The following is a 25,518-nucleotide window of genomic DNA, read 5'->3' as shown; positions in this document are numbered from 1 at the left end:
GGTACATGGGAGGCCCCAACTTTGGGTCCATGTGTATGTACCATCAACACCCAGGTGCCCAGATTTTTCATGGGCCCATTTACCAAGGGCTTGAGGATTTGAGCTAATTGATCAACTGTGGCATTGTGCTCCCACCCCTCCCTGACACCCCAGGTGACATGGAGATCAACATGTTGAACCCACAGGTTCAAATTCGCACATTTCTGGGCTGTTTCCATAAGTCCTGACCCCACAATGTTTTCCTGTGTATTGTCCAATTGTCTGCTTGCTGCTTACTAACCCATGCGGTTAATCCCTTATACACCACCCAGGAGTTGATATATATATGCATAGCTTGGGACTGGAGGTCTCTTCTAATATCATGAGCACAGCCATTAGTTCCGCATACTGACTGCTACCCCCCTTGCCTTGCCGAGTCAAAGAGATTTGCTTGACAGAATTAAAGGTGGCAGTCTTCCACCACCTCTCCCCCTTAACATATCTTGCTGATCCATCCATGAACCAGGCACACTGTCGCTGCTCAGGAGTGAGGTGTTTGTATGGTGGGGCTTCCTGAGCCCAGGCAGGGGGTAGCGGCTCCAAACTAGGTTGAGATACAGTTGTCAGTTCTAGTTGGGCTATTTTTTCCTTCAAGGCACTGATTTTGTGGGGACCTGGCTTTGCCTGCATGGGTGTCCTGGTTTCGACTGGGACAGAGTTAACTCTCTTCTTAGTAGCTGGTACAGTGCTGTGTTTTGGATTTAGTGTGAGAATGAATATACCATTTCCCTTTTACAGTGCTGGACTGTTGTGCGTTTCCAATTCTATAGTTGGTATCATTAGACAAAACTCACTGCAATATAGGCAAGCCCACATTCAGAGTAACAGTCTCTCCCCCAGTGACTCGATCAGTTTCTACTAAAGCGCAATATGCAGCCAGTAGTTGTTTTTCAAAAGGCATGTAGTTCTGTGCCGGGGGGGGGGGAGCCGACATGACCAGAAGCTAAGCGGGATTCCCCTCCCTTCACCTTTTTGCCACAAGCTCCAACGTGCTAGCAATATCATCTCCTGAAACTAGGACTTCCAGCTCAAAAGGTTTGTGAGGTTGCTTAGGACCCAGTGCAACAGCATAGGAGACAGGGTGCTTAGCTGGTTTGAAAGCTCTTTTTTCATCTTCCCCCCATACAAACTGGTTCCTCTTTCTTGCTACATTATGCAGAGGTCTTAAAATCTGTGCTGTGTGGGATAAACTGGACAGTACCCCAGTAATCCTACAAAGCGCTACACATCAACCTTGCTTTGGGGCTCAGCTATATGAAGTACTGTTTGTTTTGCAGCTTCAGGCATAATCCAGCAGGGTCCTTGCCAGATGAAGCCTAAAAATTTTACTTCAGCTGCTGGCCCTTGTGCTTTTTGTGGATTGACTTCCCAACCATGCCCCCTCATGGTGTCCACGACACTGCTCAGTGCCTCTCCAACATCCTGCTCTGTAGGTCCAGTCAGCAGGATGTCATCAATGTAATGGAACAGTTGACACTGGGGACAGGCTGTGCTCCTCCAAGTGCTGAGCCACAATCCCGTGACAAATCATGGGGCTATGCAGGTATCCCTGAGGCAGCACTGTAAAGGTGTACTGCTGGCCTTCCCAGGAAAAGGCAAGGTGTTCCTGAGACTCTTCAGCAATAGGAATACTGAAGAAGGCATTCGCCAAGTCAATAACAGCATGTCAGGTGCTTGCCTCAGCTTCCAGCGGCTCGAACAGGGTGAAGATGTCTGGCACGACGGCAGCCATGGGAGGGGCGGCTTTGTTCAAAAGCTGGTAATCCACAGTCATATGCCAGGACCCATCTGGTTTCTTTGCAGGCCAAATAGGGCTATTAAAAGGTGAATGTGTCTGTCTGATAACTCCAGCTTCTAAAAACTGTTTAATAGTTTGAGAAATTTCAGCATGCCCCCCAGGCAACCAGTATTGTTTTAAGGCTATAGGATGGAGGAGGGTCAGCACAATGGGGGAAGTCACAATCCTCCCTACCATAAGTGCCCGGATCTGAGCTGATTGGATACCATATCTTCCCCTAGTGGTATAAAAGGTCTTGCCTGCTAACGGATTGTGCCCTATGATATATTCAGGCACTCTTGTAATCCATACTTGAGCCAAAAATGATGGGTATCCTTCTAATTGCAAGATCAGAGAAACTTGTTGAGCCGGCTCTTCTCCCCTCCCCCTGAATAATTAATATTCATCAGTTTATTCTTGGGGTAATGGAATGGATTTCCATCAATTAGGGTTACTTCTGCCCCAGTTTCCAGCAGGACCATAACCCATTGCTTATCATGCCAGCTCCAATGTATTACAAGCAGAATGTGTGGGCGATGGTCCTCCCAGCTAGCTCCCTTTATTATCCATACTGGAGAGGGACCACACATTTCCTATTCTTGTTTCCAAGGAGAAAGGCTGGGGTATTTAGAGGCAGCTGGGGAGGATGCATCTTCACTGTCGACAGAGGGTGATGCGGGTGGGACTGATATCCTAATGCTCCGCACTTCCCTTCACACCTTCCTCTTTTCTTTTGCTTTCTTATGCAAACTCCACAAATAAGGAGTTGATTTGCCATCTATCTGCTCCCTAGGCACTCATGCCTGCATTAGTGCCAGAAACATCTCTTTCTGTGTAACCTTTCCCTTCAGCTGTTGCATTTGAAATGCATCAGGCTCCGTCTCCTCTTTTTCAGTCTGATAATCACCAAGCTGTCCTAGTGATAGGTCTTCCCACAGCAGCCCCTAGCAAGGAAATTATTGGTCCTTTCAAGGCAAATGGGCGCCCTCTAACACGCAGGTTTTCATGCTGGGTGCAAAAGGTTCCATATCAGGACTTTACAAGTTATGCAAATACATGCCTTGCCGTGTGGCCGATTCCCATAAATACTGATCAGTCTCAGCTATACTTTTCCAGGATTCTGCTTTATCGTCCCAAATGGTAGGCGAGGGATACTCTACTTTTAAAGCTTCCTGGAGCTATGCTCACAGGGAATAGGATACATTACCCTGCGCTCCTCTCAGTCGCTGGGTAATCATAGGGTTTTGCGAGATGACACCCAAACACTTTAATTCTTTAGGATTTAAATTTATACTATCGCGTCCAAAGTCCCATACTTGCAATAGCCAGTGCAAAAGCCTTTCTCCCGGCTTTTGCCAGTATGCTTTCAATAAATCTTGTGACTCAGGCTGTGTAAAATCACACACTGAGACAGCCTGCTGGGATGCCTCCGGAGGCCCTTTGCTTTGTGACTCACTAATGACCAGATGAAATGCAATTGCCTCACTCATCCTCTGATCCCTATGTCCATTTGTCCTCACCAGAGAACCAGGGATCCTCATCCTACCATTCATCCCTCTGGCAAATAGCTCATACCTCAGCACTGCCCTTCCTGGGCTGCTCCGTGCACCCCTCCCTGCACCGCGGGCACCTGCACCACCGCTTGCTGCCCAGGGGCTGCCATGAGGAGCTATGCCTGCAGCTCATGCAGTTCATTTTGCATCAGCTCTAAATGCCCCCAAGTCCGTATCAAGCATGTTAGTAACAACCAAAGACAGCGCAAATATTCCTTGCCTTTTCCTTTCCCCAGCCCCTGCTTTCTAAGACAAGACAATACTTCAGCTGAGGTGGGGCATTCAGACAATTCCTCCTCACTTTTCCAACCCATTGGTGAAGCTACCTGGGCTAAATACCTTGCAAATGCCCCCCCCTGGCTGCTTGCAGGGTCAGCCAGGCACCCAGTTTCTCTCTTCTTCACTATTCTTTCTTGTGAAAGGCATTTCTCACTGGATCCTGCTGACTACACCAAATGTTTTGCACCAGGAGGTGCTGGTCTGTTATGATCCCATTAAGAAAGGCTCTCAGACTCTGTAAAGTATCGTTTAAAATGCTATTTATTAGAGCTAACACTGTAAAGAAAGAGAGAATAATATAGATAAACTTATGTCACTTTAGATGCTGGGAACCCCGAGTGGTGTAGCATCAAACGGCCCACCAATTCATGCACAGCACGCCATGCAGACCCAGATCCCATCCATGGAAGGGGTACCGCATTTTGGTCATTCGAGCTATTATAGGATTTTCTTAAAAGGAAACAACTCTATTCATCATTTCTACTGGCAAACAGGAAGGATGCTCGTGTGAGAACTTCTCGTTGCATTTTTAGATAAAGGCAAGGCGTAATCGCGGGTACCAAGTGGGAGCTGCCTGCAGGCTCCTCTTGTACAATGATCTGGCTGAGTTAATCCTGCGGCCAAATGATTTGTGCAGTGCAACACAGGTCTGAAGGCCGAGATGTACGTGCAGCACAGTGCAGCACAGGCCTGGGCCTACTCAGGTTAACTGCATTGTGGATCACTAACTCCTTGATGTACAGTGGTCTTCCGGTCAGGATCACTACATAAGCTTAGTGCACAAGTACATGGATAAAAGGATAAAAATTCCCAGAAATTTGGAATATGTGATTTAAAGGTCCCTTTGAATTTAGAGTCTGTAGCTCTACAATGGAAACGGGGAAATTTTTCGTTGCTCAGGGTTACAGCGTTGGTGGATAAGGGAAGAGCAGCTGATGTCATCTACCTCAACTTGTGCAAAGCATTTGACACTGTCCCGCATGACATCCTTGTCTCTAAATTGGAGAGAGACATGGATTCGACGGATGGACCACTCGGTGGATAAGGAATTGGCTGAATGGTCGCACTCAGAGTTGTGGTCAATGGCTCGATGTCCAAGTGGAGACCAGTGATGGGTGGCGTTCCTCAGGGGTCAGTATTGGGACCAGCGCTGTTTAACACCTTTGTCGGTGACATGGACAGTGGGATTGAGTGCACCCTCAGGAAGTTTGACAATGACACCAAGCTGTGTGGTGCGGTCGACATGCTGGAGGGAAGGGATGCCATCCAGAGGGACCTGGACAGGCTTGAGAGGTGGGCCCGTGTGAACCTCATGAAGTTCCACAAGGCCAAGTGCAAGGTCCTGCACATGGGTCGGGGCAATCCCAAGCACAAACACAGGCTGGGGGATGAGTGGATTGAGAGCAGCCCTGAGGAGAAGGACTTGGGGGTGTTGGTTGACGGGAAGCTCAACATGACCCGGCAATGTGTACTTGCAGCCCAGAAGGCCAACCGTATCCTGGGCTGCATCAAAAGAAGCATGGCCAGCAGGTCGAGGGAGGTGATTCTGCCCCTCTACTCCACTCTCGTGAGACCCCACCTGGAGTACTGCATTCAGCTCTGGGGCCCCCAACATAAGAAGGACATGGACCTGTTGGAGGGGGTCCAGAGGAGGGCCACAAAGATGATCAGAGGGCTGGAGCACCTCTCCTATGAAGAAAGGCTGAGAGAGTTGGGGTTGTTCAGCCTGGAGAAGAGAAGGCTCTGGGGAGACCTTATAGCAGCCTTCCAGTACCTAAAGGGGGCCTACAAGGAAGCTGGAGAGGGGCTTTTTACAAGGGCATGTAGTGATAGGACAAGGGGTAATGGCTTTAAAGTGAAAGAAGGTAGATTTAGATTAGATGTAAGGAAGAAGTTCTTCACTGTGAGGGTGGTGAGGCACTGGAATGGGTTGCCCAGAGAGGCTGTGGATGCCTCATCCCTGGAAGTGTTCAAGGCCAGGTTGGATGAGGCTTTGAGCAACCTGGTCTAGTGGAAGGTGTCCCTGCCCATGGCAGGGGGGTTGGAACTAGATGATCTTTAAGGTCCCTTCCAACCCAAACCATTCTATGATTCTATGATTCTATGAATAAGCATTTCAAACACTTTTGGCAAGGCCAATCTTAACACATTCATTTCTGATTCAATTATAATTTGGAGGGAAAAAAGCTATGGGGCTGCTAGCAGTATAAAATGAAATTGTGATTATGCCTTGATTTGTATAACCTAACCTGTGGACTTCATACTTTATAAAAGATGCCCAGTGACCTTGCTTACTTTACAACAAAAGGGAATCACAAGATGAACTGGTAGGTGGTGTTATATATAAGGTGTTCTGGTTTCGGCTGGGACAGAGTTAACTTTCTTTTTAGTAGCTGGTACAGTGCTGTGTTTTGGATTTAGTGTGAGAATACTGTTGATAACACTCTGATGTTTTAGTTGTTGCTAAGTAGCGCTTCTCTTAAGCCAAGGACTTTTCAGTTTCCCATGCTCTGCCAGCAAGCAGGTGTACAAGAAGATGGGAGGGAGCATGGCCAAGACAGCTGACCCGAACGAGCCAAAGGGATATTCCATACCATGGAACACCATGCCCAGTATATAAACTGGGGGGAGTTGGCCAGGAGGGGCAGATCGCTGCTCAGGCATCGGTCAGCAGGTGGTGAGCAATTGCATTGTGCATCACTTCTTTTTTCTTGGGTTTTATTTCTCTTTTTTTTGTTATATTCCTTTTGATTACAATTATTATTATTACAATATTATTATTATTCTTAGTTAGTATTATATTTTATTTTTACTTTAGTTATTAAACCGTTCTTATCTCAACCCACGAGTTTTACCTTTTTTTTTCCGATCCTCCTCCCCACCCCACTGGGAGGGGGAGGGGGAAGCGGCTGCATGGTGCTTAGTTGCTGGCTGGGATTAATCTACGACATATGTCAATTTTAATTCAGTCTGTATAATATTCCACAATTCTTTTTTAAAAACACCTGTATATATATATGTGTGTGTGTGTATATATATCTGGACAGGCTGGATCGATGGACCAAGGCCAATTGTATGAGGTTCAACAAGGCTAAATGCCGGGTCCTGCACTTGGGTCACAACAACCCCATGCAATGCTATAGGCTTGGGGAAGAGTGGCTGGAAAGCCACCCGGTGGAAAAGGACCTGGTGGTGTTGGATGACAGCCAGCTGAACATGAGCCAGCAGTGTGCCCAGGTGGCCAAGAAGGCCAAGAGCATCCTGGCTTGTATCAGAAATAGTGTGGCCAGCAGGACTAGGGAAGTGATTGTCCCCCTGTACTCAGCACTGGTGAGGCCACACCTTGAATACTGTGTTCAGTTTTGGGCCCCTCACTACAAGAAAGACATTGAGGTGCTGGAGCATGTCCAAAGAAGGGCAACGAAGCTGGTGAAGGGTCTAGAGAACAAGTCCCATGAGGAGCGGCTGAGGGAACTGGGGTTGTTTAGCCTGGAGAAAAGGAGGCTCAGGGGAGACCTTATCGCTCTCTACAACTACCTGAAAGGAGGTTGTAGCGAGGTGGGTGTCAGTCTCTTCTCCCAAGTAACAAGTGATAGGACGAGAGGAAACGGCCTCAAGTTGCACCAGGGGAGGTTTAGATTGGATATTAGGAAGAATTTCTTCACCGAAAGGGTTGTCAAGCATTGGAACAGGCTGCCCAGGGAAGTGGTGGAGTCACCATCCCTGGAGGTATTTAAAAGATGTGTAGATGTGGCGCTTAGGGACATGGTTTAGTGGTGGACTTGGCAGTGTTAGGTTTAAGGTTGGACTCAATAATCTTAAGGGTCTTTTCCAACCTAAATGATTCTATGGTTCTATGATAATTCCTTCTCAAATTAATGACAAATTAATAAAATATGTCAGGATGATGCCAGCTGCATAAATTTGGGTATAGTCATATCACTTACCTAGAGTGCTAAATCATAGAATACAAAACAAAACAAAACTCCAAGGAATATCTATTTACTTAGTTTCAGGTATTTCTGTGTTGCAAATCTGTTTATGAGTAAACATTGTACAGAGACTGCTCTGGTTGTTAAACAAGCTTTTTAAGGTTCTTTAAAAATGTCTCCAATAATTTTATTCTAAAAGTCCTAATTGTTTAGTAAGAACTGAATCATAACTTCTTGCTTCCTACATTTGCAGAACCACTAATATTTTGAAATAACATGAAAAACTGCCTACTTATAGTTTGATAAAAATGTTATGATGTCAATAAAAATAAACTGACCCCCCCACATTTTCCATAATAAAAATGATGCAGAATGCTAACAACAGATGATTATTTTCATTGCTATATGACTTTTATTATTTTTTGTTATCATTTCTTATATTTTAAAATTGTAGATATACTGTTCCAAACAGAGAGATTTTTTCAATAGCACTGAATATAAAGGTTTGATTATTCCTGTCTGCTTAAAAGGACATTGCTGAGATTTGGTAAAATTCACTGAAATATTTTGGAATGAGGCGGAGAAGTTCTGGAATTAAAACAATAGACACTTTCTCACTGGCCTGCTAAAAATAACATTTCTTACAAAACATTTAGCAGTAATACACTAGTGAATTGACTGTTTCCAGACAGTCAAAATCAGTAATGTAGCAGCTTTCTGACTGATAGCACTTCTCCCCAGGTTCATACAAGTAAAATACTGAACACTTCAGTGGGAAGCATCTCTGCCAATCAGTGATTAACTCTCAGTTAATTGCATATTAAAGAGAAATCTTTTACCCAGAAGTAGCAGCACGTTCCTGCAGTCAAACAACATTTATATACCTCCATGCCCTTGTGTTGTGGTTTAACCCCAGCCAGCAACTAAGCACCACACAGCTGCTTCCCCCTCCCTCCTCCCAGTGGGATGGGGAGGAGGAAAGAAAAAAAAAAGTAAAACTCGTGGGTTGAGATAAGAACAGTTTAATAACTAAAGTAAAAATAAAATACACTACTAACTAAGAATAATAATAATTGTAATGAAAAGGAATACAACAAAAAAAGGAAATAACACCCAAGAAAAGAGAAGTGATGCATAATGCATCACTGCCAGAAATGCCAGTTGGAAAACTGGTGGTAACAAAAGTAGGTTGAAGGAATTAAATATAATTGTCTTGGGCCCTGATCTAAGTATCCCTCTTGTCTGACTCACAGCATGGTTCAAAGTTTTTGACTAATGGATCTTCTTGGATCCATAGATCTACATATATCAGAACTCTGTGCCAGGGCCTGCTGACCAATGTTGTTGTCTTAATGAGCTGTTTTGCTAGCTTATCAGAAAATGTGCATGTTTTTGACAGAGTAACTCATGACATTCATGATACTTTTTTTCTTTTGTAACATATTCATTCTTGACTGTTGTATTTTTTTCTTTTCATGCTAACTGTTATTTTCTACCCTCTCTAGGGTCCTCCAGGAGGTGGAGGGCCACCAGGAACACCTATCATGCCTAGTCCAGCAGGTATTGAAATCTACTCAGAAAAAAATGAAAGAAAATTATAAGGGATTTTAGGAAGTGCACAAATTTTTTTTTCAGATTTTTCTGTGCTATTAATGCAGACAAACTGATAGATCCAATTGATACATTTTTCATGAAGGATCAGGTAATGAGGTGTTAGTTTTGTACTTTCTGTATCAATTTTTTTTTCTGCTCTTTCCCTTTCTTTCTCTCCCTGCTGTGTTGCAGAGATGCAAAGCCTTGTATCTGTGCAGTTCAAAGCAATTCATTACTCTGGCTCTTGAGCCCATCTTTTCTTGCATGATTTTAGCAATAGCAAGAAAAAAAAAGAAAGAAGACAGAATGTGTATTTGGTTTTGCTAATGTTGTTCAGGACAATTCTTCCAGTTCTGAAATCAGGAGATTTTTGAATCCTTCCTCTATAGTACCCTATGTGATAGACCTTACCGATACATGGCTCTAGCTATGCATGACTCAGAAGCATGACTGCATCACATGGCTATGTCATCTGACTGACAGCATGGTTATGCTGGACAGACTGCTCTCCTCTATCCTGCAATGGAGGAGTAAGGCCCCAGAGGAACCACTGCCATGTCCTATTTGTGATCTGTTCCCAGAACTTCACTGTCCCATTGTTTCTCCAAGTTACATGATCTGTATCTTGGAATTCTGACCACATGGAGATTTTGGCCATACAGATTGGCCACCATTCCTATTAAGGTTTAAAGAATCGAGGAGGAGGATGGGAGCATTCAGGACAGCTAGCTAGCTTCTCAAGGCTTAAAGTTGGCCAACTAGATGTATTTCCCTCCATGGATGTTCAGCAAAGTGTCTGACATGAAGGAGGAACTGCAAGATATGGAGGATGCTCTCCTCCCATGGATATTATCAGATATGTGCTAAAAAGAAACTAATTACTTTTTGTGTAACCCAATATTCAGCAGATATTCAGACTCCTTTTGGCCAACATCTGTATTTGTAACCCACTTTGACCAGCTAAGAGGGACCTGTTCATCTCGATGATGCTATAGCATCCTCAGTCCTCACGTACTACATATTCTTGCTGTCCTTTACAGCACAAGAGGGTAGGGAAGTTTTCTAACTACCCATGAAAACTTACTGCACCGATGTAAAATCTTAATTAAATACAATTCCAGGGCTTTAAAATGTGACCTGAAATAAAAAGTAGGGCTTCCTTGTTCATATCATTAGTGAAAAAGATAATTAATGTGAGCTGGCAGTTAAAAGGTAGAATCTCTTTTAACATAAAAACAAACCCACAGAGAGCCTGCACTTTTTTAAAAGCAGTCAGCACTGTAGTTATGGCATGTGTTAAGCTGTCTGTGTGCACTTAAAATAAAGCATCTATTGAGGAATTGTTTCTATTTTCAATTAAAGAGACACTAAGGTGTTTTAAGGCCTCTGCTTTCCAAAGTATAAAAACACTTAGACATTGGCCACCTGAGAATTTTGCAAAGGTACTCACTCACTAGTGAGAAAACCCTTCCAGCTCTGAATGTTCCCATGGCCCGATCAATCTGTATATGTTTTTATAAAAGGCAGTAGAACTTAGGGTGAGCCAGGGTTGTATGTTTCAAAAGGATCTTGTGGTTAAAGAACTTATTGTCTACCTCCTTGATCATTAAAAATAACTTTTTATATGCTAATTTTACTTTTGCTAACTTTAGGCTAAAAGCTTTTAGTTTCCCTCTTTTTTAAACAATATATTTGAATGTCCTAGTGATGCATAGTTCTTTGTATATAATGGAATTATTTACTCACCAAGGTTACATTAATTAATGCTTGGCAAACTGTATCAGAAAGATAAAGGAATAGACAAAGACCTTGATTTTAACTGCCCCGAGTATGTACAAATATATTCTTGCACGAGGTCAGGCTGCATTCCCAGTTCCAACACACATCAGTCTGGTCTAGGCTTTCTTGCTTTCACTACTTCTGACTCAAAAGTCCCTTGTTTTGGAAAAAGATTTACAGTTCAGCAGTGTTTTTTTGTGTCTGCTGTTAAGCTCAAAACTCATGGTTCAAAGAGATGGAATAGTGTTTTGGAGGAACTAGGTATAGAGCTACTTAGCTATTCTTTTACTCTTTTTGTAGATACTATAGAGGGTAGTGTTTTTCCAGAGTTGGCTATATTTTTTAAAGATATGCTGTCCCCTTAGGGATTTATTTAGACTTTTCTGAGGTCATTCTCCTCTCAGTAAACTTTTTTGTTACATGGCCTATCTCTTGTCAAGTTCCCTTGTGAAAGGTTTTTTCCTAATTTGTCTACCTATCATCTGCTGCATTTTTTGCCTTCTCCTTCTTACAAATATTGATGAGGGGTATTAAGACTTTGTGTGTGTTAGCAGTAGGGATAAGTTGGAGCTGGGAATGAATAATTTGTATCTACTAGTAGTTTTCAGGCATTGATTTCCTAAGTTCAACCAGAAGAGTTATGTGGGTTGTATTCCATATGTCATTATTTAAATCTTGCATTTCGACTCTGGAGGTGCTCCAGTCTGAAAGTTCATGTACATTGAGTGGAGGGAAAGGGCATATCTGTCCTCTGGTTCTATGTGAAGTAATCCCAGACTGAGAAGCAGTATAGCTGTGTCAACTTCTGGCAAGGCCCAGTGAAGCTCTTGGCAGAACTTATAGCTTAGGCATCACACTGTGCCAACATGGATTTGTTGTTTTTGGATTCAGGTTGGTTTTGAAGCATTGCACCACACTGTACCATGAAGATACATTAGCTAAAGTTGTCCTTAGAGAGGTGATCTTTGCACAATATTCCACTGAATAGTTAGATATATTAAAAATCTAATAGACTGACACAGATGAGAATAAAAGATTTTCATTCACTACACTAACCTGAAGGCTATATAAAAGAAGCTATTTATTGGTTATTACAGATGGAAAACAAATTACAGGAAGTGTTGATAAGAGAGAAACTCCTGTCTTATAGAGTATTGAAGATGAGTGAAGTAATTTGGAACTCCAGGAAAAAGAGTTTAAGGAATTAAATAGTTACAGATACTTGGTGATTTATAAACCTTTTAACAGTCATGCATAAAAGTAGAGTCTAGAAATAGTCACATAGGCACAATTGCAATTATTTGTTTTGATATCTCTATTGTGTGGTAGAAAGACAAAAAGGGAATGAAATCTTCCATTATATTCCACTGTGTATCAGTGATTCAGGAACAGAAATAATATGAACTAAATGGCAAGAAATGTATTAGGTGAGCAGTTTTATTGAAAGGTATATATTAGCACTTAAAATAATCTCTTATTACAGATTCAACCAACTCTGGAGACAACATGTACACTTTAATGAATGCAGTACCACCTGGACCCAACAGACCTAATGTAAATATGAATCTAGTTATATTTTTTAAAATTATACAGCCTTGTTTTATCCAAACCACTACATTTCCATCACACCGTGTCCATTTTAGTTTTCTTAATTTTTCGCAAATCGATCATGCCAGTACGTGCAAAATAATGATTGGGGCCTATTTTTCTACACAGAAAAGACCTGAGAGGCATGTGCATGTGGATATTGGGGATGACTTAGTTTGTCATACTGCAGTGCAATAGATTTCTGTACCATATGACACCATCCTAGGAGCTGCCACCAAGCATTAGCTTCTGCTGGCTTTAAACTTTCATTATAAAAAAGTCTCTATGACTGAAGAGGGAGAAGAAAACTGTTGAAAGTGGCCCAGTATTATATTTCCTTGCTATTCTGTAAAAAAGGATAAAACCAATACCTTTAAGAAGAAACAAACTTCCCTGTTTATCTAAATAAGGTGTCAAGAATGAAAGCTAATGATAACATTTAGGTATTTGCCTCATTAACTACCGGACTGGTGACTATTTTAGCCCAAACTTCAGTAGTTCTAGAACTGACAAAAATCGGAATTCTTAGATAGAACTTGTTTCTTTTCTGATCTCTATCTATGCCTTCAATTTTGTTGTATTTATCTGATTACAACCATATTTCATCTAATTACAGTCCATATTGTGAGCCTTTTGAAAAAAGGACAATAAAACTTTAAGAATATAGATATTTAGATATTGCTAAATTGGTATGCAGTGAATTTTAGAAAATGTTCTGTAATGCTAATGCCTTTAAGTTTTTGAAGAACTGAATTTAAGGTTAATATCTTAAATCTGTAAGAAACTGATCATATTGCAAAGGTAATGCAGAGTAGTCTGACTGTCAGTATAGATAGGGTGGGGTTTGAAAACTGTTAATTAATCACTAATTGAAGTGAATAGTAAAATTCTCTGTAACTTCAATGGGAGTAGAGTTAGGTTAGCACTTGCAGGTTTGAAAATCATGTACAAAGTATTGAAGTAGATTAGCCAGCCTACAGAAACGAGTTTCTCAAAAATGATGAAGGTAGCATTGGAAAAAGTAAAAAAAAAACAATGACACTTTTTGCAATCATCACGTGGAAGACTTTCACTTGACTTTCACATTCAGAGATGGGACTGTGCATTTTTCCTTTACAATTTTTTTCTGAGGAATATTTTTTTATTAGATTATCTTAAAAAATTGTGCAGTAATATTTTTTAATGTCTGATCTGTTTATAGTTTCCAATGGGGCCAGGGTCAGATGGACCTATGAGTGGACTGGGTGGAATGGATTCACATCATATGAATGGATCATTAGGTAATAATAGTAAATGTTATGAACATTGTGAATTTACAATGACCAGTGCCATTTTCTATGATTAGTTCTCTAAGTTATGTGGGAGACTGTATGTTAAAATCTTTTAAAAACTAAAAAAGCTGTATATACATTAATAAGAAATATTAAGACACTTTTTAAGCATATGATGGATTATATAATGCACCTCTGGAAGAAAAATACTGTATGTTATTTATATAACAGAGTATAATTTTAATCCAGTTGTTTCAAATCACTCTATAAGCATATCATCACAGTAATGTAGAACTGATGGCATAAGACCCGTTTTTCTTTATCTCTCTTCCTCTTTCAAAAACTTGAGAAGGTGTCATTATGACATGCTGGTCTGAGTTCTTATCAAGTACATGGAAGTAAGTTATTACATATATTGACGTATGTGTTAAGCTGGTTTTATCCCATATTTTGACATCCTTATTTGTTCTATAATTAGCCTTCTGTCTGTTAAGTATTAGTTTTATTATTCCATCCCCATAAGCAGCTTCAGACAGTTGCCATTTTAGTGCACCAAGAAAGAACATGAATTCTTGTCAGGGCATGCAGAGGCAGGAAGAATAGAGTACTTTCTGTCTTTCAACACTATGGTTTTCGAAAGACTCTTATCTAAGGGAGAAGCCTTACACAATTCTACAAAACATGCACTGCTTTATCCCCTGACTATCCTAGCAAACTCTGCTCTTACTCTTTGCTGGATGGATGATAGACACTTGAAAGGGATTTAAGCAACAATCTGCAGCTAAATAAATTGCATTTATGCCTTCCTCTTCCATACCCACAGGGTAAATAAATACCTTGTATTTATTTGTACTCATACCATAACACCAAGCCAATAACTCTGAATACAGTTTCTGTATTCTGTTCTTCACTTCTATCTGCACCAAGGAGTGTCATTCATACGGGCAACAACAGGGGGGAACCTCAGTCTGCAAAGACTTCAGATCTCTTTCCTCTTCTGTCCCCACTGTTGACCAGCAACGTTCTCTTTTACATCTGGGAGCTGGCCCTATGACACAGGGCACCTGCAACACTGCTGAATAGCATTTTTCTTTATGTGGAAAAACCCAAGCAAGCTAAATACATGATGGGCAAGCAGAAGCCAAGCTGTCACTGTTCTCCCTGCTTCTATCCATACTACCATGGTGGATGGAAAATTAGTACAGTTATAGCCTAGAAGCTGGAGACTGTGAGACAGGAAGTATAAACAGGTAAGAAGAAGGGAGAAATTGGAAAAGGCTATGCCAAGATGAGAAAAAAACTAAACCATCAAACCTCACTTAGGAGATATATTCTGAGCAATTAAAATTCAACAAAATGCATCTAACTCCCAATAGAATTGTCTTTTTTTCTTGGCAAGCAGGTCTCTGAAATTCATATATTACTTTGCATAAGGCCATCTTGTGAGTTTATAGCTTTTCTTTACATATTACTATCCTAAAATGGACTGTTGCTTTAATTAATAATGATGCACATTATGTTCAAGTAAATGAAAACCTGTAAATGATAATTGCATCTTTTTCTGTCACTTATTATAGCCCAAGAATTATTTCTCAGCTAAAAGAAAAATTACAATTGAAACAGTTACAGATGGATTTTATATGTACCTAGTTGGTTAGTTATTTTCTCTAGTGAAAATTATGTCATGTTTAGTCAAATTAACAACAACTGTTTTCTAAGGTTAATTTAATTTCTAAAATGGAACCTGAGTTCTTTTAGGAATGTAAGACTGGAAGAGATCTCCTGCATTCAGTTCCATGCTGCAGTAGGCAGTTATGTCTCATAATCACAGGCATAAATTGGTCAAGCTCCATCTTGAACTTCTCTAGCTTCTTTGACCACAACCCTTCTACTGGATATCTGTTCATACCTCTGATGGTTAGAAAGAAATCTTTTTCTGATTTCCACCAAAATTTTTCCATTTGTCCATGACAAAATGACTCTTCCTCTTCCTAATGTTTATGTATCTGGTGTATTTATAGTGAGAAATCATATTCCTTCTCAGCCTTAATTTGCCTGGCTAAGTATACCAAGCTATTTCAGTCTCCTCCCATAACTCCATTTTCTTGATTTTCTCTGACACTATTCCAGTTTGAATTTGTCTTTGCTGAAAATAGGTGACCAGAATTGTTTACTGTCTGTTGCTGCTAGAAATGCTTTTCTTGATACATCCATCCTTAAATTATATTTCATTTATTCTTGGCTTCAACCAAGTGAGAGCTACAGCATATGAGAAAAATTCTTTTTGTTAGTCTTGCACTCATTATATTTATTTTTTTTTGGTTTCTATTACTCCAGTCCTCAGGATCACCTACTTTCTTCTGAAAGATATTATCATCATCAGTATTTGTAATGCATCCAAAGTTGATGTCATTTTAGCAAATTTCAGTAGTAGGCTTCTGCTTCTGGGGGCAAAGACATTGATGAAACACCCCCCAGCTGACCCTAGAGATATTTCATTAGCAGTCTTCTATGGAGTTTTGGGTAGCTGAAGTTCAGTAAAAATGGTGATCATTTTTGTCAGCAACATTAACTTTTACTAGTTATCCATGATTTTGGGGTTTTTTTCCCCTCAAGCTGAAGCAACATCTTCCTCAGGTGTATGTACCCAAAATGAATTGCAGTACCTGGCTAAGAGGACAGGGAGGTTGGACATATCCTTTTCTGAGTTGTGTCAGGCTGTCTCATCCTAAAGGATGCCATTCAAGGAACTGACATAGATCAGAAATGTGTCCTTTGTTCTTTTCTCCTTTTTTTTTTTTTTTTTTTCATTAGGTGTGTACACAGAGAAAGGACTAACATTATTCACTATTGACTATAAACTTTTACTCAGAGAGACAGTGGGAAGGAAGGGAGATCAAGCACAGTTGTGTTTTAACATACTGCTGTTACACTATATATTTTAGTATGAAAAATAAGCTCTTAGATTAATTTCAGCTCAAAACTAATTGAATAATTATCTATTTTAATTTAAGGCTCAGGAGACATGGACAGTATTTCCAAAGTGAGTATCTAGTAAAATATTTGGAATTTTTAGAATAATATTTCACTCTAAACAAATTTTCATTGTCTCTATTAAACTTTTTATTATGTATCTACATTTTCTGCTTGTCAACTCTTTGGAGGCTGTGCAGACAGAATTAGCATTAATTGAAAGTTTAAAAACTATCTATAATCAATAGGGAGTATAAGTAGACTTATTTCTTACTGCATAACAATGTGTATTAATGAATGTGATTAACATATATCCAGTTCATAATCTGATTGATCATGTTATAATCTTCCATACTGTTAAGACAAATGAATATAGTTCTAATAATCAATTCTAGTTTAATGCAAATTTGGGAAAATGTCATTAGGATGTTACTTTTATGCACTGCATCATTCCTTTTGTCACCTCTGTAAGACAACATTAATATCTTAATCACTAGTCTAAGTCCCTAAAAGCTAGATTAAAAAGTAGTTGCAAAAAAAGCACTGTTTTGATACAACTGTTAAACAAACATTAAATAGTAAACACAACCATAAAATAGTATATGCAAAATGAATGTGAGTTTAACCTGTAGGGATTTTGCAGCTACAAAAATAATATTGTGCTTGAATGTGTCATTTCTTCTATAAAAATAAAAATCTGCTACATCTGTAATCATTATTAATTTAGGGACTTATTCAAATAAGGAATTAATGAGCTTATTCAGTGTTGATAAAGTGGTAGAAATTTGTCCTTGTAAAATACTGTGTTTTGTACTCAGCATCTTCAGATGTAACTGACTAAAACTAATAAAAATATCACTAAAATTGTCTCCCTGTATTTTTGTGCTTTTGATCTATAAATATTGAATTGATGAAGGGATTGTTTCAGTTAAAATTTTATAACTCATTCATTTGAAATTGCTGTAACAAAATTCTTATCGATCTTCCAAAAAAAAAAGGAATGAGAGTTTGAGTGAATTAATTGCCTGCATCTTTTGGTTGACCCAGGACTAAGTGCTACAGCGCTGTGGCTAGATCTCTCTCAGTATAGACTTTGCCACTTTGAATCTGGCTAAGGCTTGTCTGCACATGTTCTGGTCATACTAAGGTTGTCACTGTAGATGCTCTCTCAGGCTAGCACTGAGATATGATGAGATACAAACACATGTCAAAAGGGAAGAAAATATCAGCCTAAATTCCTGTGGGTTAAAATAGAAGTTTGTAGTATGAATTCATTTAAAATACACTTTCAAATGTTCAAAAAACAGGAAGCATTCTTCAATTAGTGATACAGTCCTTTTAAAATTACATAGGTGATTATAGCCTCGGAATAACCTTCCATGGCCTTTCATGGAGAGTAGGACCACAGCAGTATGCCTCTTAGGCCATTTTGGGGCTATGAGGGAAAAACATCTATAGCAGTGCTACATTTTTGTAAGTTTTGAAGATCTGTATCATGTTCAGGCCCTGTGAAGAGTACAACAGTGGACTGAAATGACCATGTTGCCTTAGCTGTGCTGTGCTCAGGTGTACAGTGGCAGATTCAATATACACCTCCAATGAGATAATAAACATACAGCACATTTTTAATCAGTGTCTATAATTTTTCTTCAGATTTTTTTTTCAAAATGCAGCATTTTTAAAGTAGAAAACATTTCCATTAGCTTGCCACTAAAATTATTTTTTAAAACCTGTATTCAACCCACTGGTATTAAGTATCAGCATATGCGCTAATATGATTATTAGAAAACCTGGATCCAAAAATTTACCTGGAAGTCTAGTAATTTGTTAACCTTAATACATCATGGAAATCATATTTGATGCAAGTCTTTTTCAAATAGCTAAAAGAAAAGTGATGTTTACTTGGGAATTAAGTGTTGTATTGTTATACCATTATATATAATAGCTTTTAAATATCTTTTTCTGGGTAGCACTATGCCCAATATGCAGCCTTAATTGATACTAGTAAAAGTGTGTGGGCAGAGTCTTGCATATAGCATTAGCAATTTCAGGTAGATAATAGTATATAATACTTTTGGAACTTGATTGGAAAAGTTTTGCATGCAAGGAATAGTAGATTTCTGGGATTTGATGTATGCAAAATTAATATGTGGCTGCCTTCCAATTTTGTACATAGTTTACCAGGATTCTTCTTGTTAAGGCAACAGTCTCCCTTTATACATCACCAGCTAGTTGTTCAACTGGCTTTTTCACAAGTAGTTTTCCAGATTACTAATTAATGTGACAGAAATTGTTCACTGAAGTTAACACAGTTTGGGGTACACGTTGCTAGATGCTCAAGGCCAGGCACAGGATTTCAATGGAGTAAAATGCATATTAGAGGAACAGATTATCTATTACCACTGAGATGAAGAAAATTAATCCAGCCTTGGTAGAATCATTACAGCTGACAGAATTCCTAGCTACATTTTCCAGAGAAGATTTTAATTTAATTGACTGAATGACAAAACATGACTTTTTTTAATCTATAAATATGAATTGATGAATTGACATAAAGTAGATTGAGATGGGGGAAAGTAAATGAACTGAAATTATGCATATTAAATAAACATTAATAACCAGTGTTTCTTGCAGTGCCCGTGGAATTTCTGCAGTCATCAAAGAAATATTTGCTTTGGAAAAACTCAGCTAGTGCTGCAATGCTAGACCCCATACTGGCAATAAAAGCAGCCCAGAAAGTTGCTATAAAAGCATTTATGTCAGGAATTTGAATCTTTGGGTTTGGCGCACTGTAGCAACTGCAGAATTTCAAAGCTTAGTACTACACAGAGAAAGATAAAATAGGAGTAAATCCCCAAGGAATGAACAAAAGTCTGGAAGCATCATATAAAATAAATGTGACAAGGCCTTAGTGGGTTTTAAACTATATATTCATAGATTTTAAAGGCAGAAGGGACTGATGTGATTGTCTAGTATGACCTCCTGCATAACACATGCAACAGGACTTCCCTGAATTAATTTCTGCTTCAGGTGCAATAGCTGTGGTTGAACTAAAGCAATAGTTTTCAACCTTTTTCAAGCTGTAGATTCCTAAATATTTGGTATAATAACTTTACTAAATAGCAAACTTAATTGTCTGATGTTAATTAGCTAGTTAATTTTTAGTTGCCTTTGATGGACCCTTCACCTGCTGTCCAGTGATTCCTGGAGATCTGAGGATCACAGTTTGAAAACCAGTGAACTAGATTGTGAAGAAAACAACAGGGCTAAGGCAGGGGTCTTGACCCTACTCTATAAGCTGCATTTCAGCTGCCAATTAAAAACAGTTATGTCTTCATGGCGGTTATGTAATTCATTTTACATTTCATCTATAACTGAAAATAAATACATCAGGCTGAACCCACAAACATATTTGCCCATTCAGGTGGAAATGGTAATCTTCCTTCAGGGGAATATGGATAAAACTTAACAGCAGCCTTTCAGTAAGGAGACTTTCTCTTAATTTAATATTTCCTATTTTTCACCTGATGTATGCCCCATTGCAGCCTTAATTATACTAAATGAAGACTGCAGGCAGGTATTTTCAAAGTATGATATATTTTGCTTTTTTTTAAGAAGCTTCATAAATCTGTAAGCTAACAGAAATGCTGTGTTAGGATTGTAATTGAGAATTAACAGAAGAAAAAGAGGACAAATTAATTTATGATTCTTACAGATGTTATCATTTGGTCACTTTGATCAAATGCACTACTTTGAGTTGCATTTTGTTAGCCTACCCATTGACTATACTAGGTTTGTGTTAAGCTTGCTTAAACTTTGTGTTAAGCCTGCTCAAACTTTAAGCCTGATGCATTTGTATATGTACAGATATGTACATATGTATATGCTGTATTTGTAAATCCTGTGTTTAATTTTTCTGGATTAAAAAAATTCAAGGGAAGAACTATGATAGACATAGTAAATATTTTATGATGAAGTTCATAATTTCACTCCCCCTTTTCCCTGACTGTTCCTTTTCCATCACAAAGCCCGTATTAATAGGAGTCTAACTGTGATGGAAAGAGAATCATCCATGCTCCAGGCATGGTAGGGTACCACAAATCAACTTTGTAAACACACCTAACTACTTGTAGTATTTACAATAATCATGTATTGATTATTGATGCTGAATAATTTCTGTGACAATTATCTAGCTTTATTCTTTCTGTGACTAACTGAATCTTAAAAGCATTTTCTGAACATTATAGAGGTGGTTGTGTGGGAGCACTTCCATAAAAAAAGAATTTACCTTCAGGAGTCTTTGTATTGTTATTATTTATTAGCATTTCACTTGCACCTAGACACTCAAAAAGTAGATGAAGACCCTACTGCATTATGCTCTGTGCAAGCAAATAGCAAAAGTACAGCTCCTCCTGAAAATGTTTGCAAGGCCAATCCTGTGGCTGGCTGTTATTCGTGAGTCTTTTATCTAATACTCTTGTTAACTCATTTATCTATAAACTCTGTATATAACTGCTCTTGGTGAAGTGGTTTAGCAACTCAAAATTTAAACTAGAAGTTATTTCAACAAACTACACACTATGAACAAATACTTCAAATACGGGCCTTGATTTGTGAAGGTCTGTGTAGACCAGATCTGTCCACATGTCTACCTTTAAGTACGTATTCTGAACTCATATATTTCAAGGCACATGCTCATATACCACTGATTTGACCATACTGATTTAATGTAGTTTCAGAGCTAATACTTATTCCTACCATTTATACTTCTTCCCAACTTTAGTAGGAGAACATGCTGGCTATAGCCTGAAAACAAGAATTACAGGTAAATAGTTGTTACTTCAGAGGAGAAAATACTTCTTTGCAGGTTAAAATTAGTAATTGAAATATACAGAACTCTACAGAGACTTATCTTTCAAGTTCAGAAATTCCAGTGCATTGTATAGATACTCTTTTGACATGCTAGGTGAAGCTGGGAAAGGAACTGAAATCTTCAACATTTCATCTATATTTTGAAATCTTGTTTAACAGAACTCTCCCAGTAATATGAGCATGAGTAATCAGCCTGGCACTCCCAGGGATGACGGTGAGATGAGTGGAAACTTCCTAAACCCTTTTCAGAGTGAGAGCGTAAGTATTTAAGCAGTTTTTTACTTGGCAAAACTTTATCCCTGATCTTTTATTTTAAAAAATAAAAATAACATCCAGAACAAACAGTTTTGTAGTGTACCTGTAATGCAATGCTGTACCTTACGTGGTTTTTTACTAGCTTCTAAAATTATAGTTTTGATTCACTAAAAAATTGTGCCAAATACTGTTAGAAGTTGAGCTGAAACTGAAAAATGTGTGAGGTGTAGATTTACTGCAGAAGCTCTTTTTCTAGATTAAGAGGTCAATTGTCAATGAAATTTAAATCTATCAAGCAGTAATAATTACGCCATATATATTCAGTAATGCACAATGGGCATTTGTCAGGCAATATCTGAACAGCCTAGATACACATAGTTGGCAGATCTTTACATTTGAGTGTTTCAATTTTTGTTTTTTCAAACTTTGACTCCTGAATCATGTATTTTGCAGGGCAGTAATGTCTTTTAGAACAGGATTCACACTGATGTATATAATTAGAGCATCAAGAGATCTTACGTTGAAAGATGTAGCATGCTTTTAGAGCAGAGAAAGCAAAGATGCCCTCTAGTGTTCATTCTGGGAAAAATGATATTTTTTTAAATTGAGAATGTTTGAGGCAGCAAAACATGGTATAAAATACATTACAAAGCAAGACTAGTATTTTAATACTCATGTGCCTGAAGTTGGGTTTCTAAATCCACGTTTAGGTTCCTATATAGAAGTGGCCTGATTTTTCAGAAGTGCTGAGTGACTTCAACACTTCTATTCTTACTGGAAATCACTGCTGTTCAGAAGTGAGTGCAACTCCATTAACTATGCCAGTGGTGATATTTAGCTCAGAAATTATGAAGACTAAACAGTTTCTCTTAGATCACACAACAGTCAAAGTTCATGGCAAATTTCATGAAAATCAGATTGGGGGGGTGGTTGCTTCTTAAACTAGTGAAAAGGAAGAGGGAGTATTTTCTGCATGTTAGCTGTTTGTGTCCTCATAAAGAGGGCACATGTTCAGATTGTTTGGAGTATTGGAGAAAATTGATTTGTACAAAGCAAAAAGACTGATGTTTCAAAATCTGCAAAAAAAGCAGTAACCACAAAATCTCCATTAAATGTGTTCCTTGGTCATGATAGTCCATGTTAGTTCTCAACTCAGCATGCTTTACTTGTTCTGAGGACAAACAGTCTAATTCAGCAGGCAGACCAGTTCACCAAACCAAACTCATTAAAAGAAGGACATCAGTTGTACTCAAAAGAAAATTAGTTTTCTCAGACACTTACTACTTACTGGATTCTAGATACTCCTAGTTTTCCTACCTGAATGAATCTGGGACCCAACTAGTAAAATAAGCTTTGCTGGGCCCACTATGAGAGGGCTCAGCACGATGGGAGTAAGCCCTAAAGCAGACAAACCATCAGAGACATGATATGGGACAAAATGGATTTTACCCAAGTGGTCCATTCTATGCAGTTTATATGACAGAGAAGACCCATCCAGAATGCTTTTTCTGAATATGTTTTGACACTTAGAAATGGCCACCTCAAAAATCTAGCTTTGGTAGGGTTTTTTTATTACATATCTGTTTTTGCCAAGGCAAATGAATATCTTTCTGTTTCTTGTATCAGTTTTCATAACACTAATATTTCTTGCATTTGAACATTTTCCTCTATTTAGAAGATTTTAGGCCAATTAAGTATTTCTGCAGTCTATAAGTTTCAATTGAAATACAAATTAAAATAAGCATATAAATGTGCATTTGTATTAGGCATTGTGGTGTCCCATTATTTGTAACGAAGTATTGCTGACTTGAGGGCAACTATAGCTTGTATAAGGGCTGCAGTTCAATTTGTGTTACAATAATAATGTAATATGGTGACTGAATTTTCAGTTCACATGAAGAATAACCACTGATACTTGATTCAGCTTGCCTCATAAAATCTATAATACAGAATTTAAAAATAAGCCAAAAACCTAGTTTAATTCCAGTCAGATGTATCTTCACCTTTTTCCCATCAAGTAGTAAAAAGCCCTTCAAAATAGTTATGTGGTTCAAGTGACCACAAATGTAGCTGGTCTGTTTGAGACTAGCTATCTTGCCCAGCTAAATCCCTCCAGTAGCCGACATTGACCAGTAAAAGGCATGAAAAGCATCAGTGAAATATTGATTCATCACGCTACCCAGGTAGCAGTGCCCAACACTGAAACTGTCAAGTGAATTGATTTCATCAGCAATAGCTATATTTTTACATAATAATAGAAGTATAACAGAAGTTATGATACCACAAAATGAACTACAGCCTTGATGTGCTATAGTACAAATTTAGGAGAAAATTCAAATAGCATGTTGACATTTAAACTCATTGCTCTTGTCCAAAAGTGGTTTTAGTTACCTGGGAAAGAACTGTTGTTAAAATGTGGATTCCTCTTTTTCCAGTACTCCCCTAGCATGACAATGAGTGTGTGATCTGTTACCAAGTCTCCTCATGAAGACCACAGTGAGTTGGCTCTCTTCAGAGAGCTACTACAGAAGAAAATTATTTGTCCCAGTGTACAGTTTAACAAAAGAATCTCAGACACAATCAGAACCAACATTTTTTTCCTACCATCTCCCCAGTTTTGTCAAGAAATTGGGTCCCAAACATGATTGAGACAACAGTAGAGTGGCGTAACAGAGTTGCCCAAGATGGAACTGCAAACAATTATCTGTCTATGTAAATATATGCGTTAATGTATATGTATGTGTGTGTGTGATGTAGAAATACACACATACATATACAAATCTGCAAGACGTAAAATATTGTCACATGACATCTTAAGTAGAAATGAGTAGGGACTTTTATTCCATCTTTTTTTTCATGCTTACATTTTAATTATTAAAGTTTGCTTTCCTTCTTCCCTCCTGAACTATGTTGCATATATCACTGCTTTATAAATTATATTTAAGGTGAACTCAAATGATAAATTCTTCTGATTTTGTAAATGTCTGCCATTATTGATAGAAATAAAATTGCTTATAAGAGCTCTCATTAATTTGTGTTCGATACCAGTTACCCTGTGAATCACAAACTGTATTGTCTCAAGAAATAGAAGAAAGCATAATTTTTGGAGAAATTTAATAATTTTCACCTAGTTTGGTGATTTTTTTTTTTAATACTTTGCCTTTAGAAAAAGAAGCACTGAAGGTTATTTTTCTTCTTTAATTGAAGCCTAATATCTGCAATATCTATTTTAAATGGAAGTCTGAATTTGATACAAGCTTCTCAGTTTATATAGAGTACTATAAATTTATTGTAAGCGAGCTCAAATTGCTATAGAATCTAGCAATAAAGTATCAGGGTTTCTGCCCTTGGAAATGAGTTTTCTATTTAGCATGATCTTCCATAGGGTTGGTAGTGGAAATACAGTAGAGTCCTTATTACTGAAATATTTTCTAACAATTTACAATTATGTTTCCCCTTTTCAATGATTCTCAACTGAATTGTAACAATCCATAAGCCTGATTATAAACAGCATCTCCCAAGCCTATTCAGAAAATCAGATCACCCTGGTACTTCAATATGTATTTTTTACTAGGTTTATCAGGCTGAAACACCCCACCCCCGCAACT

The 25,518-nt window shown here is 38.6% G+C and overlaps 1 protein-coding gene across 22 annotated transcripts in view; it reads left to right on the top strand.

Annotated features, from left to right (window-relative positions):
- LOC127028488 (single-stranded DNA-binding protein 2-like) overlaps positions 1 to 24,891 on the top strand; it is a 214,564-nt gene extending 189,673 nt beyond the window's left edge. For 16 of the 22 annotated variants that reach the window (XM_050914253.1, XM_050914249.1, XM_050914250.1 and 13 more), the window contains 6 exons: positions 9,086 to 9,140; positions 12,436 to 12,506; positions 13,741 to 13,819; positions 16,825 to 16,853; positions 21,815 to 21,913; positions 24,346 to 24,891. In XM_050914253.1, the coding sequence (XP_050770210.1) occupies positions 9,086 to 9,140; positions 12,436 to 12,506; positions 13,741 to 13,819; positions 16,825 to 16,853; positions 21,815 to 21,913; positions 24,346 to 24,375 (363 nt within the window). In that variant the 3' untranslated portion in view covers positions 24,376 to 24,891. The remainder of the gene's footprint in view (positions 1 to 9,085; positions 9,141 to 12,435; positions 12,507 to 13,740; positions 13,820 to 16,824; positions 16,854 to 21,814; positions 21,914 to 24,345) is intronic. The other 6 variants (XM_050914252.1, XM_050914246.1, XM_050914244.1 and 3 more) reach the window with 3 other exon arrangements.
- The last annotated feature ends 627 nt before the right edge of the window (positions 24,892 to 25,518 follow it).

This window comes from Gymnogyps californianus, unplaced genomic scaffold (genome assembly GCF_018139145.2).
Source record: "Gymnogyps californianus isolate 813 unplaced genomic scaffold, ASM1813914v2 HiC_scaffold_33, whole genome shotgun sequence".
In the NCBI taxonomy this organism is placed as follows: Eukaryota; Metazoa; Chordata; class Aves; order Accipitriformes; family Cathartidae; genus Gymnogyps; species Gymnogyps californianus.
The sequence above is the reverse complement of the archived record's forward strand: the minus strand, read 5'-3'. Positions and strand labels throughout refer to the sequence as shown.